Here is a 14,275-nt window from a genome sequence, read left to right as displayed (position 1 = left end):
GAAAAAGGCTAACCGACTTGGTTGGCACCTCCTCTATTTCTTAAGGGATCCACAGACTCCTGGAGACCAATTAATGATTAGAAAAAGCAATTGATTGTTAGTTTTTCTAGCATCCGCTTAACAGACGTTAAGGGCTAACTATGTTCCAGGAACCGGAACTGGGGATACAAGATAAACAAAATAGGGCTCCTGTCTTCAAGGGGTTCAGTCTAACCCGGAAGACCAGCCTTGAGCCCATGCCAGCAGTTACACTGTGAGGGGAGCTCAGGTCTTAGTCACTAGGGCTGTCATAACAGGATACCATAGTCTGGGTGGCTTTAACAACAGAAATTTATTTTCTCACAGTTCTGGAGGCTGGAAGTCCCAGATCGAGGTCCAGCAGAGGCTGGTTTCTGATGAGGACTCTCTTCCTGACTTGCAGATGGCCACTTTCTCGCTGTGTCCTCACATGGCCTTTCCTGTGAGCATGGCTCAGAGGTGGGGGTGCAGGTTTAAAAAGAGGGGTAGGAGAGAGAGCGTGGAGACTCTTTGGTATCTCTTCTTAAAAGGACATTAATCCTATCAGATCAGGGCCCCACTCTTATAACCTCTTTTTACCTTATTTACCTCCTAAAAGCTCTGTTTCCAAATATAGTCACACTAAGAGTTAGGGCTTCAGTACATGAATTTTGAGGGGCACAATTCAGCCCATAGCAGGAACTTGTAGAAAACTGTAGGTGAACAGAGGAGGCTCATGATCATCTTGCCCAGGGAAAGATGGGGCAGCAGAAGGCTCTCTTTATCTGGATTTGGGGTCATTTTCTCTGTGATACGAGTACCCAGTACCCAGCCCCCAATTGCAGGCTCTGGTCACCTAGCCATGCCAGGAAGCCAAAAAGTAATTAACTGTTCCATGTAAAAAGGGGAGGTTTTTACGTCACAAGCCTCCTGTCAGTCTGTAGCTAAGAATATGTTCTTATTCCTCCAATATTATTTTTACATTTGTTAGCAGCTTTTCTTGATGGTGGGATATGTCACAGGTTTCCGGAAGAGTATTCAGATGTCACTCAACTTTCACTGCAACAGCCTCTCTATGCTTTCTGCCGAGCTGAGTATTTCAAAGATTCAGTAAGTGTCAGATTCAGAAGAGAATAGTTACTATACTTGAGATGTACTCACAAAATAAGCATACGTGTTCCTTGGCAATGGTGGGCTTGCTCGAGAGGTGCACCTCTGCCCCTGTCATTCCTGTCTCGCACACAGTACTCGTGAACACCGGGCTCTGTGAGCAGCCAGTGTTGTACCGTCCTCATTGGCAGTACTGTGCTGACGAAGAAGGAACTGTCCCAGAGGCTTTGAGAAAATGAACCACTTCTTGCTTTATACTTTTGTCGCATTTGGTGTGCATTTCTCATCTGACATCTGGCCTTTTGGGCCCTAATCGAGGTTGATCAGAGCCAGCTGATGAGTTTCTTCAAAGTGGGGAGCAGGTCACATCCATCTGTGTTTTAACCTCTCTTGTCCTCCAGTGGTGGTTGCCGTATCCCAGCAGCGATCACTTTTGGATAAACTAGGATGAGAGTTGTGTATTAAAAATAGGCTCCTCATTCTATTGGCACTGTCTCCTGGGAGGAATTCAGTCTCTACAGCACACCAGCTTCGGTGCCTGGCTGTTCTCCTGCCCTTGGTGTCAGCCAAACACTAGCCAAAGCAGAATGCCAACCCACCTCCCATTTCCTCGGGGAAACGAAGGCAAGGCTTTGGGCAGGGAGGCGTGCTCAGAGGATTTTGTTGACAGAATTATTTTCCCATCTCCAGGACCAATAACTCTGGCTTTAGAAATTAGGGGGAAATTAGTAATATTGGCTCCAGTCAAAATCAACCCCCTCTTCATTTCTATGATTACTCCAATTGGGAAATTGGTTTTCTGTTGCTTCAACAAGTGGTCTGGAGGACACACCGGCAATGTTGAGGGCCACTGACCGCACTTGGAACAGCTTTGCTCCTTGTCTTCTCCCTTCTCCCTTTGCTGCAGAGACTCTGTTCAGAGGATGATTTTTGAGACAAACTATGGGTTTACAAATGTCGGGAATGGCTTCCCAGTCAGCCCCTAGTCCCCTGTGCTGCTGCAGATGCTGTGCTGGAACTCTCTGCTGAGGGCCGTGGAGTGTCTGGGTCTCCACTGTTCCCACAAAGCGAGCATTTCTCTGACTGCTGTCATAAAGGCAGTTCTTTACAGATTTTAACCCTTCCTGCGTCCTTCCTCCCTTACAGCATGTACATTCATCTCTTTGTAGTACTGCTGAAAGAATGCAAAAGAATGAGCATTGTTCAAAAGCATTCCGCCCATCTGTGAATCATCCCCTGACTCGTTGATCAGAGCAGTGTTACAGGTCCTCTGCTGGCAGGAGGGAGCAGTCCAACAAAATCTGAAGACCCGAGACTTTCAGAAGCTGTGCCAGGCAGACTAGGCAGCCACAGAACATTGCAAGCTGAATGAATGTCTTAATAAGCTTTTAGATGGGATCTGACTAGTACTGGCAAACGAAGCTCAAAGGGGAAAGGCAGCAAGCATTGTATTGTAAATCACTGCAGACCCTTGAGCGGGACAGCCCCTGGAAGCTAATGATCGCTCCAGGAAAGAATTGACCGCGGCTATCCAGCAACAGAACATGATGTAGAGGACAGACCCTGGGATGTGAGTACGATCCCTCTTCAACACAGGGTTTGGACCAGAAGGAGCAAAGCGAGTTATTAAAACTGATGGCATTCCCTAACCACCGGTCCCTGGGCACGTGGACCGTCTCTGGGTGGGTTGTGTATAATGCTTGCTGGGACTTTAGTTTGCAGGTTTCTGCTAGGATATTTTGCCTGTCAGGATATTGGTACTGGGGGACTTTATTGTAAATCTTCAAGATAACAGCATAAGCAAACCTCGTAGACCTTTTGCTGTAAAGAGAAAAACGGTCGCGTCACAGAGCAAGCAGCTGTGTGGCCCTCTGGCATTTGTGATGAGAGACAGAAGCACTGGCGAATTGGAGAGCAGTGAAAATGGGGCAGTGGGCTGGGAGGAAGGAGGAAACTCTTAGGAAGCTAAATCCCTTTCTGGATTCATGATGTTCATTGCATATTTATGATCATGCATTTATTTCACTTCCGCTAAGAACTGGCAGCTTGTTTGCATTTAAGGTTTTTCTCCAGAAAGCTGTGGAAATGAGCATCATGACAAAGAGGGATATGATTGATAGACCTGGGGCAGAAATTCCTGACTGCCAGCAGTGGGAAGTGTCTTGAATGATAGCTGATCTATTTGGAAGCTGAAGCCCAGATTCAATGAGGGAATCGGGCTGCTGCAGCCTGGGTACCCAACAGGTTGGCAGTGAAGTTTAACTCCTTAATTGCAGACTGGTCACTACCCCTCTGTCTCTCTCCCCTTCCCACTTACCATTCAGGGGTCCGCCATCCTCCTTATCTCTCTCCACAAGCCCAGTTGCTTCCACTCGGCCTGATTTGTCAGTTCAGAGGTATCGGATGAGAAGCCAAGTATTCTCTCATTGCAAAAGGACGATGATCATTGTTCTGGATGGGAAGTAAGGATACCAAGGATTTAGGGCAGTGATCCTGAAAGAGGTGGAGAGGAAGATGAGGGGGTCCCCCAACCTTGGGTGGGGGTCAGAAAGGAAGCAGTAAAGAAAACTCAGCCACATTGATTCCTCCCTCTGCCCCCCTCTGCTGTGTGTAAATGAAAGTGCAGGTGAATGTTGGAGGTCCTAGCAGGGAGGTTATTACTGGATTTAAATTAAGAATGAACTTAAGATAAACTTGAGATACCCAAGCTCACAGGGATGGTGCTAGGCAGCAGCAGATTAGGAACTGGAAACCTAGGATTCTGTTCCTGGTTTTGCAGGCAGTTTTCTGTGCAACTCTGGTGGGGGGAGTATTGAAAATCCCATAAGGGACCTATCTGGGAGGCTGCCCTCTGCCTCCAGCAGGCTATGCCTTGACATTTCATTCTCAAGTAGCTGTCACTGAAAGGCCAAAGGAAAAAAAACTCTGACATTTGTGCTTGGCCAACATTTTCTCACAAATGTAGTATTTCTCTCTCTTAAAAAAAAAAAAGGAATAGTAATGTGTGCTGGGCTGGTAAAGGGCTATTTACCAAAGGTAATTATGGACAATCTCAGTAGCTTGCAACCATGGCAATCAGTGCACCTCGGCTTTTGTCTCAGTGTCTGCGAGGCTGAATTTATTGCATGGGACAGGAGGGAGGAGGGGGAGCAGCTGTCAGTGTGAGACAGGCCTGTTGACCTGTGCTTCTGTTGCTGGGGAGACCAGACAGCACTGCTGGTCTGGACCTCGTGACCTCGGCTGATGGGCTGCACTGAGGTTGCACCAAGGAGATCTCTATCCCCAGGAGTTAAGTGATGTAGTGAAATAGAGAAATTTTAGCCATGACGATATTTGTCTGAACTGGGCCATTTTACTTGAGACATTCATATGCCTGTTGCAGGAAAGATTTGGGAAGGGGAGGCTGGCATTTTAGGTAGAGTGCCCAGAAATAACAAATGACTAAATGAAGAAAAATGTGATCCTGGGAGGGAGAGCATTTAGGAAGCCAGGGCTAATTTTCTGCATTTTCCTGCCATTTGGACCTGGAGTGCTTTTATAGGATTGGGGCAGTCAAAGCAGAAGCTCAGTGTAATTGGTTTGAAGATACCACAGATTACCTGAATAAAGAAAGACAGTGTAGCCTATGTTTATAAAAACAAACCACTTCCAAACAGTGGAACGTTCTGGGAAACAAAGCTCAAACTACAGTTTTCATGGCGATCCTGGGAGTTTCCAAAGGCTTTTCCAGCTCCATTTCTCTCTGTTTTGAGTCTCAACTGTATTCTTTCATTGGCTCCTTCATCCAACAAGGATTTCTGGTGCATCCCAGAGATCTGACTGTGGCTGAGGGAGGGGTCTTCTGCTCGGAGCACGTACCTTCTCCAGGTTGGTTGCACTTCTCATGAGCCTGGTGATCAGAGCAGCGTGAGTGGATGAGGGTTCCTTCTCTGTCTTTCCTTGCTATTGTTTACCCACATTTTGGGCAACAGGTGAAGGACAGGGAGAAAATTTGATCATTCACAAATTGATTAGAGTTAAGAATGACCTTTCTGAAGTTATGCTATTCACATTGGCCAATACTCTCAGGGGTAACATAGCATCTTTAATTCCCACCACAGTCCTGTCATTCTGTTTTACACATGCACGTTTTAACCCCAGCCAGCGGAGCACTTGGTGAAACGGCCTGCCTGGATGTCACAGTGAAGGGGAGTCCGAGTGGGTTCCGTCCAGCCCTTCCCAGTCACATCACAACCAATTCTTTAATCTTTAGAGATTGAAAGGAGCATGGGGTTTGCCTGGGAGGAACTGTAAAGGATGTGTATCCTCTGGGCCTTCAAAATCAGAATGTGTGGTAGGACTGGAGATTCTCTGTGGTCATAGCCTTTTCTTTCTATTTGCGTATATTGGTATTTTTAGTAAGTACATTTTAAAACAAAAAGAGGCTCACACTTTCTTGTTGTCCTAGCAGGAAAGGGTCAGATCTGTAAGCATTTCTTCTTCAGTCCCCCAAACCCTTCACCTTTGATATAATTCCCAACGGCTTTGTTTTGCCCTAATAGTGGCCCAGGGCTAGTAGAAGGAGTCAGTCTTTATTTTTTATTTATTTATTTATTTTTATTTTTAAAATTTTAAATTAAAGTATAGTTGATTTACAACGTTGTGTTAGTTTCAGGTGTACAGCATTGTGATTAAGTTATACATATATGTATTCTTTTTCAGACTCTTTTCCATGATAGGTTATTAAAAGATGTTTGAGACTTGCAAATGTTAGCCACTATATATAAAAATAGGTAAAATCCCCCAAATTTCTTCTGTATAGCACAGGGAACTGTATTCAATATCTTGTAGTAACCTTTAATGAAAAAGAATATGAAAACAAATATAAGTTTGTATGCATGACTGGGACATTGTGCTGTACACCAGAAATTGACATATTGTATCTGACTATACTTCAATTAAAAAAAAAAAAAAGATAATTGACCTATGCAGTAGGTCCTTACTGTTTATCTATTTTATATATAGTAGTATGTATCTGAGGAGTCAGTCTTTAAAATTCTATTAATTTGGCCATTTGGTGGAAAGAAGAGTTAAGTTTATTGCCAGTTACTACCTCCAGACCACTGCTCTGAGCTGGGGCTTAGTGTCCTGTTGGTGATTTGAATAGGCCATTTACTTCCCTCTTGTTAAGCACGGAAGCAGCACAAGCCCCTCCCTAGAGTAACTGTTTCTAGCATCTGTTTTGTTCCCAAGATGGGTTGTTCCAGCAGTAATTGGCCAGGAGATAGCCGGGGCCTGCTCCCAGCTCTCCATCTGTTCCAGAAGTCAGGAACCTGCACTGTCTACAGTGAGAAAAGGATGAAGGAAGAGAACGGGAAATGCTGGGAGCAAACCCCATGGATGTAGCTCCCTCCTCAGGATCTCTGTGGGGTGTCGTCCATTGGCACCTAACTGGTCAGGGGAATAGGCATGTTAGCCTTGGTGGACCCACAGAACACAGTCCAGAGGACCCTCCGTGGTCCTACACAGTGCAGTCACCTGCTGAAGGTGGGCCTGGAAACCAGACTATGTTCAGGGGATTGTATCAGACCTCTGCTACCTGGATAGGAATTGCAGAGCAGACCTCTCAGTTCAGGCCCTAGTCATCTGGAGGACCCCCAGAGGGAGGTGGGGGCATGGGGGGATGTTCAGCACATGCTCTGCCTTCCACTTCTAAGTTCAGGATTTGCCCTGCAGAGGGTGCGGAATTCCTGCATGTCCTGTCTCCCCTCAGATCCCCTCCTCTGCAGTAGGCAATCAGCAGATGCCCTAAAACCAAGGAGGAGAGGTGTGGCCTGTCCTGGGTGCTGAGTGGCACTGATGGCAGCTTTGTTCTGTAACCCTAGGTCCCAAAGATGGCATAGTGCTGGAAGCCCCTTCCAATGATCGAAGCATCTTTACCCAAGGTGCCTGCCCGGGCCAGTGGCGTCGTGTTGAGCCAAAGGGACTTGTCTACAGCTTTCCCGAAAACGTCTTTCTCTCCTAATTCATGAGCCAGCAAGATGCGGTCGCCGCGCTTTCAGAACGCCTTCTCATAGCTGCGTACAAAGGCCAGGCGGAGAATGTGGTTCAGCTCATCAACAAGGGCGCCAAGGTAGCAGTTACCAAGGTAACAAGAGAATAAACACTTTAGCCATTTCCCGGGAAAGAGCCTACCTCTTAACCATTGTCCATAAAACTACTGTGTTTGGTTCATAGTTTTCGAGGAAGTGGCTCTTCTTTCCCCCAGTGATGGAGGTTTGGGGAGAAGAAAGAAGGATTAAAAATGCTTTTGTTGCTCTCTTTCAAATGGAATCATTTGTAATTAGCATTTTACAGTTTTTAAAATCATAGTGTGGCTTTTTCTCACCTAGTTCTTTAGCCAAACGGACAAGAGATCTCTCTGGAGAAGTCAGGGCACAAAAAACTTAGTGTGTAGAGCGTTTGTGTGATAATCACGTTAGACAGGCCTCTGGGGAGGTGGACCAGCCTGTGGATGGGGCAGCCCCTCCACTGTGCAGAACCTCCTTGATCCCATGTGTACAGTGAAGGGCTTGGACCAAGTGACCCCTGTGACCTCCTTAGGCTGATTTCACATGGTTCAGTGAAAATGTGTGGCAAGTGCTGACCCCTCACCAACAGATGACACCATGGCAGACGAGAGAACGTACAGGCCAAAGGGCAGTTTTGTAGCAAAGCTGAGGAAAGGCAGGCTCTGCCCAGTTAGGTGACAAGTGCAAATACATAGACAAAGTAATGCTAATGGCAAACACTTAGTATTGCTCTAAGCACTTTCTAAGCTTCTAGGGGAGGTTCTCTTTTCATCCCCACTTTAGAGATGAGGCAACTGAGGCACCGAAACATTGAAATAACTTGCCCAGAGTCCCCCAGCTACTGAGTGGCAGAACTACATCTTGAACCCAGAGTCTGGCTCAAAGCTCCTGCTCCAGGCCACCCCAGAGAGAGCTATGGAGAAGCCAAGTTTAACTTTCAAATAGTAACATCTGTTAATCTCCTGTGGGAAAATCGGTCAGCTCACATTTTTAGTTACTTATGTGTAGTCTCTATATTTCGTGCTTCTGATGTGTGCTTTTTCCAACACCACCAATCACTTAATTCAGTTCTTACAGTGTCTATCTGGAGACAGTCTCATATCTCACAAATCTGAGGCTAAAGTCTCAGTCCCACAAAAGCCACCCCTCAGCTTCAAACACCGGTTGCAAGTCCAGGTTATCACCTGTGCTTCTGATTGACTGGTTGTAAATCAGAGGTTGCCACAACACCCCCTCCTTGGCTTAAATTAATTTGCTAAAGCAACTCACAGAACTCAGGAAAACATTTAACTTACTAGATTACCAGTTTATTATAAAAGGATATAACTAGGAATAGCCAGATGGAAGACACGTGTAAGACAAGGTGTGGGGAAAGGGGCACAGAGTTGCCATGTCCTCTGAGCGCACTACCCTCCCAGCACCTCCATGTGTTCACTAACCCAGAAGTTCCCTGAACCCTGTCCTTCGGGTTTTTATGGAGCCTTCATTACATAGACATGATTGACTAAGTCGTTGGCCATTGGTGACTGAGTCAACCTCTAGCACCTCTCTCCTTCTTGGATGTCAGGAAAGTGAGACTGCAAATTCTAACCTCTAATCACTGTTGGTTTCCCTGGCAACCAGCCCCATCTTTAGGGTTTTCCATAAGTTATCTTATTAACATAAACTCAGGTATGGTTGAAAGGGGTTTAGTGTGAATAACACACTCCTTTCCCCTTTCTGGCTCTGGAGCTGTTTCAGGAACTGATGAAAAAAGACCAACTATTGTAACAAATATGCTCCCATTGCTCTTACCACTTAGGAAATTCCTAGGGTTTGGGGAGCTCTAAGCCAGACTAAGAGCAAATATATATTTCTTATTATAAATCACAGTATCACAGTGCTGGCCTTTAGAGAGATAGAAAATCTTTGGCTCCTTAGAGGTCACCCGTTGGCCTAACAGCACTCTGACCCAGGTGGTGACTGGGTTGTACGGAACTGAGGGTGAAGGGAACCATAACTCAGACATCGGTGTGATCTACCCAGAGCCCCTCCGGTCCCAGGCAGTCACACATGGGAGAAAGTGCATGAACGCTGTAGTTAGGCCGCTTGCACACACATTTTAACTCTGCTGCGTTTGCTAGTTGTGCAAGTTGCTTAACTTCTTGGAGCCCCAGTTGCCTTATCTGTAAAGTGGGGATAGTAATACCAAACCTTTCAGAATTATTATAATAATAATTTATTAAAGCACTTAGCTTGTAGTCTGCAAATTCTCTTTTTAAACAGACTGCATCATTTGCTTTTTAAAAAAGTTTTATTGAAGTACAACTTACATGCCAAAAAATTCACCCATTTTCAGTGTGTAATTCAGTGATTTTTAATGTTTTTACAGAGTTGTACAATCATCATCATGTTCTTATTTTAGAATATTTCTAATTTGAGAACACATTCTAATTTTAGAATCCCAGTAACAAATCCTTACTTGTTAGCTATCATTCCCCATCACCATCCCCAGCTCCTGGCAACCATTCATTTACTTTCTGTCTCTACAGATTTCCCTTTTGTGGACATTTTGTATAAATGGAATCATGCATTATGTGGTCTTTTGTGTTGGTATTTTCAGTAAGCCTTCTGTTGTTCAGGTTCGTCTGTGTTGTAGCACACGTTCTCTCGCGCTGAACAAGAGTATCCCCCTGTATAGACACGCCACATTTTGTATCCAGTCATCGGTTGATGGACATTTGGGGTTGTTTCTGGTTGTAATTAATATGAATAATGCTGCTGTGAATGTTTGTGTACAGTTCTTATGTGGACATGTGTTCTCATTTCTCTTGGGTAGATACCTAGTTGTGGAATTACTGGGTTGCCTGGGAAATCTATGTTTAACATTTTAAGGAACTGCCAGGCTATATTCCAGAGTAGCTGTACCATTTTTTCAAATTGAAGTACAGTCAATTACAATGTGTCAATTTCTGGTGTATAGCACAATATATTCATTTTCATATTTTTTTCGTTAAAGGTTATTACATGCTGTACCATTTTATATCCCTGTCAGCAACATATGAAGCTTCCAGTTTCTCTGTGTCCTCACCAACACTTGTTATTGTCTATCTTTTTTTTAACATCATTTGCTTTTTAATAATTATCTTTCTAAAGGTAAAGCATGCACATAGGAGCTTTAAAAGTATAAATGTAAATGCTATTAGAAGACGTTTAACAAAAACAGCTATTCCCTAGCCTATACCCAGTCTGCTCCCCTGAAGAAAGAGCTTTAAATTTTTTAGCTGTTTTTTACCCCTGGCGTTTATCTTCATATTTCTAATGAATATGCAAATGCTACTAATTTGACTAATCAGCTTAATTTTTAATTTAAAAACAATTTAGATAATATTTCAATTTTTGTGTTGTACATACCCCTAAGCTGAAGTGTCAAATATTTTTAAACTGTTTGCCTTCCGTTTCTGATTCTGCATAGGCAACCACTTTCAACTCTTTTAGTAGATTCACAAATACATCCTGATATTACTAAGTCTTGATTTTCCTGTTTTGGGCATTATGTGTTGACTTAACAATATAGAAGCTGATGATTTAAGATTTCACTTTTTTTCCCTCTCTTGCTGTCTCACACATGCACTTCTACTTCTGCAACTTAGATGACCTCCGCATTAGGTTTTTGCATATTTTGAACACTTTCTGCCATTCATAGCTGAGCCATGTGGTATGTACTATCATTATGTTAAATTTTTTTGGTTTTGTTTTGTTTTATTGGAGTATAGTCAGTTTACTATGTTGTGTCAATTTCTGGTGTACAACATAATGTTTCAGTCATACATGCACATACACATATTCCTTTTCATACTCTTTTTCATTTTAGGTTACTACAAGATATGGAATATAGTTCCCTGTGCTATACAGTATAGACTTGTTGTTTATTTTATATATATATTAGTTACTATCTGCAAATCTTGAACTCCCAATTTATCCCTTCTTTGCCCTCTTCCCCCCGGTAACTGTAAGTTTGTTTTCTATGTTTGTGAGTCTGTTTCTGTTTTGTAAATAAGTTCGTCTTTTTTTTAGATTCCATATATAAGTGATATATGGTATTTTTCTTTCTCTTTCTGTTTTACTTCACTTACAATGACAATTTTCAGGCCCATCCATGTTGCTATAAATGGCATTATTTTATTCTTTTTTTATGGCTGAGTAGAATTGCATTATATAAATATACCACCGCTTCTTTATCCAGTCATGTGTCAATGGACATTTAGGTTGCTACCACGTCTTGGCTACTGTATATAGTGCTGCTATGAACGTTGGAGTGCATGTATCTTTTCGATTAGAGTTCCCTCTAGATAATATGCCCAGGAGTGGGATTGCTGGATTATATGGTAAGTCTGTTTTTAGTTTCTTGAAGAATCTCCATACTATTTTCCATATGGCTGCACCAAACTACATTCCCACCAATAGTATAGGAGGGTTCCCTTTTCTCCGTACCCTCTCCAGCATTTATCATTCATGGACTTCTGAATCATGGCCATTCTGACTGGTGTGAGGTGATACCTCATTGTAGTTTTGATTTGCAATGTTCTCCTAGGGTAATCTACCAAGTCAATAGAAATAAAAGCAAAAATAAACAAATGGGAGCTAATTAAACTTACAAGCTTTTGCACAGCAAAGGAAACTATAAACAAAACAAAAAGACAAGCTACAGAATGGGAGAAAATATTTGCAAATGATGCAACTGACAAGGGCTTAATTTCCAGAATATACAAACAGCTTATACAATTTAATAACAAAAAAACAAACACTCCTATCTAAAAATGGGCTGAAGACCTAAACAAGCATTTTTCTAATGGAGACACAGAAATGGCCAACAGGCGTATGAAAAAATGCTCAATATCATTAATTAACTTTTTTGCAATAATTTGTTTGCCTTGACGTTAATAATCATCCTGTGTTTAGTTTTGTCTCTCACCTATCACTAATCATCCCCAGATGTGTAATCTCTGGGTGTGCAGAATGTTAGGTAGCCTCTCCATTGATTCTCCCTGAAAAGATGTCCTCTGGAGCCCCGCCCCTGCTTCAGTCTGGACAGGTGGCCCTCAGCCTCTGGCAGCTTTCTGAGGATCTAGCTTTACTCTTATCCTAGGGATTCCCCTAACCGCTTTTATATATGTCGACTTTCTATTTTCTGGACCCCAGTGTCTTTCACTTTCTCTGTACACCCTCTAATACAGTGCTGTCCAACAGAACTTTCTGTGATCGTGACATGTTCTGTATCTGTGCTAATAGAGTAACAACACATGGCTGTTGTGAACAGCTGAGCCTTGAACAACACAGATTTGATCTGCATAGGTCCACTTATACATAGATTTTTTTTCAGTAGTGACGAAGACAGTACTGCATGATCTGTGGTTTGTTAAATCCACAGATGCAGAACCACAGATATGGAGGAACTGTGGGTATGAAGGACCTAGGAATACAAGTAGGAGTTATCCTCAGATTTTTGACTGTGTGGAGGATTGGCACCACTAACCCCAACGCTGTTCAAGAGTTGGCTGTTCTTGAAATGTGGCTGGTGTGGCTGAGGAACTGAATTTTAAATTTAATTTTAACTAATTAAATTTAAGTGCTACATGTAGCTGTTGGCTATTGAATAGCATACAGAGATCTAATGTATTCTTGAGAATGAGTTCACAGGAGAGATTGATCAATTTTAGACACAATCTGTTGTCCCTTTCTCTCCCACATTCTCCCAATCTAGTTATATCACAATTTTTGAGCCGATCCATAATTAGTGTGATTATATAAATGCTGTTTATTAGTGAGCCAATGATTGTACTATCATTACATTTCCATTTTTTTGTATAACTTGCTGTGTTTCCTGGAGTTGATCATTGCTTCGATTTTTATTTTTATTTTTTTATTTATTTTTAGTAGATTTTTATTGAAGTACCGTCAGTTTTGCTTCAATTTTTAAATTTTTAAAAAATACATATTTATTGAAGTCCAGTCAGTTTACAATGTGTCAATTTCCACTGATTAAATGCTTGCTGTCCATTTTCTCTGTGTTCCTCATAATTGGATATTGTTCTGTGGGTGCTCAGAACTCCCCAGCAGACTGTCACTGTGACCTGGGCCAGGGTTTCTCTCTTACATTTCTCTATATTTGACACAGAAGGAAGGCTCTAAATTTGGAATCCAAAGACCTTGGTCCAAGCACCTGCTCTGCTGCTTGTTAACTGCTTGTTAATGTAGGCCCAGTATTCTCACCTTCTGCACTACTGATATTTTAGGCCAGATCATTCTTGGTTGTGGGAGGTTGTCCTGTGCGTGGTAGAATGTTTAGCAGCATCTCTGACCTCTATCCATTGGGTGCATAGTACTCCCTCCCCCCTAGCTGTGACAATCAAAAATGTCTGTAGATGTTGACAAATGTCCCTTGGGGGGACAAAATTGCCCCTCACTGAGAACCACTAATATAGGCAAATTTCTTCACCTTCCAAGTTCAATTTCCTTCCAAAACTTAGAGGACTTCCATCAGGATTAAATATGATAACACATGTGACTGCAGTTGTAAAATCTTAAATGGGCACAAAATATTGGGTGTGTTTTTTTTTAACCCCTCCAGTGCCTAGCAGAGTGCTCACACATTAAGCCCCATATGTGTTGATTTTTGATTTGTTTTTTGGTGGAGGGGGATTGGGTTCATTTATTTATTTATCTTAGTGGAGGTACTGGGGATTGAACTCAGGACCTCATGGCACCCTAAGCACGTGCTCTACTACTGAGCTGTCCCTTCCTCCCTCCGTGTGTGTTGAATGAGGAGGATAATGTTGTTGACTGTAAATTGCTTACAGTTGGTGCTTACTAGGTGTCAGGTTGTAAGAGGGCTACCATGAGTATGTCTTCTAAACCTCACCACAACTGTATTCTCATTATACAGATGAGGAAACTGAGACACAGAGCGGTTAGTTAATCTGCCCAAAGTTTCAGAAAGTGTCAAGACTGGGATTTGAACCCTGGCCCATCCAGTTCAGGGTCTTTGCTCTTAACCATCATGTTTCACCTGTATGGTTTATGGCTTTGAATTGTGAACATCCCATGGGCTGCTTGTTGCTAGAACATCTTCCCTGGCA

The 14,275-nt window shown here is 42.9% G+C and overlaps 1 protein-coding gene across 3 annotated transcripts in view; it reads left to right on the top strand.

Moving 5' to 3' along the window:
* The window catches only part of ANKRD6 (ankyrin repeat domain 6), a 196,320-nt gene that overhangs the window by 101,098 nt on the left and 80,947 nt on the right, over window positions 1-14,275 (top strand). For all 3 annotated transcript variants that reach the window (XM_031456043.2, XM_010987694.3, XM_064486862.1), the window contains exon 2: window positions 6,972-7,234. In XM_031456043.2, coding sequence (XP_031311903.1) covers window positions 7,115-7,234 — 120 coding nt within the window. In that variant the 5' untranslated portion in view covers window positions 6,972-7,114. The remainder of the gene's footprint in view (window positions 1-6,971; window positions 7,235-14,275) is intronic.

Source organism: Camelus dromedarius, chromosome 6 (genome assembly GCF_036321535.1).
Source record: "Camelus dromedarius isolate mCamDro1 chromosome 6, mCamDro1.pat, whole genome shotgun sequence".
In the NCBI taxonomy this organism is placed as follows: domain Eukaryota; kingdom Metazoa; phylum Chordata; class Mammalia; order Artiodactyla; family Camelidae; genus Camelus; species Camelus dromedarius.
The sequence above is the reverse complement of the archived record's forward strand: the minus strand, read 5'-3'. Positions and strand labels throughout refer to the sequence as shown.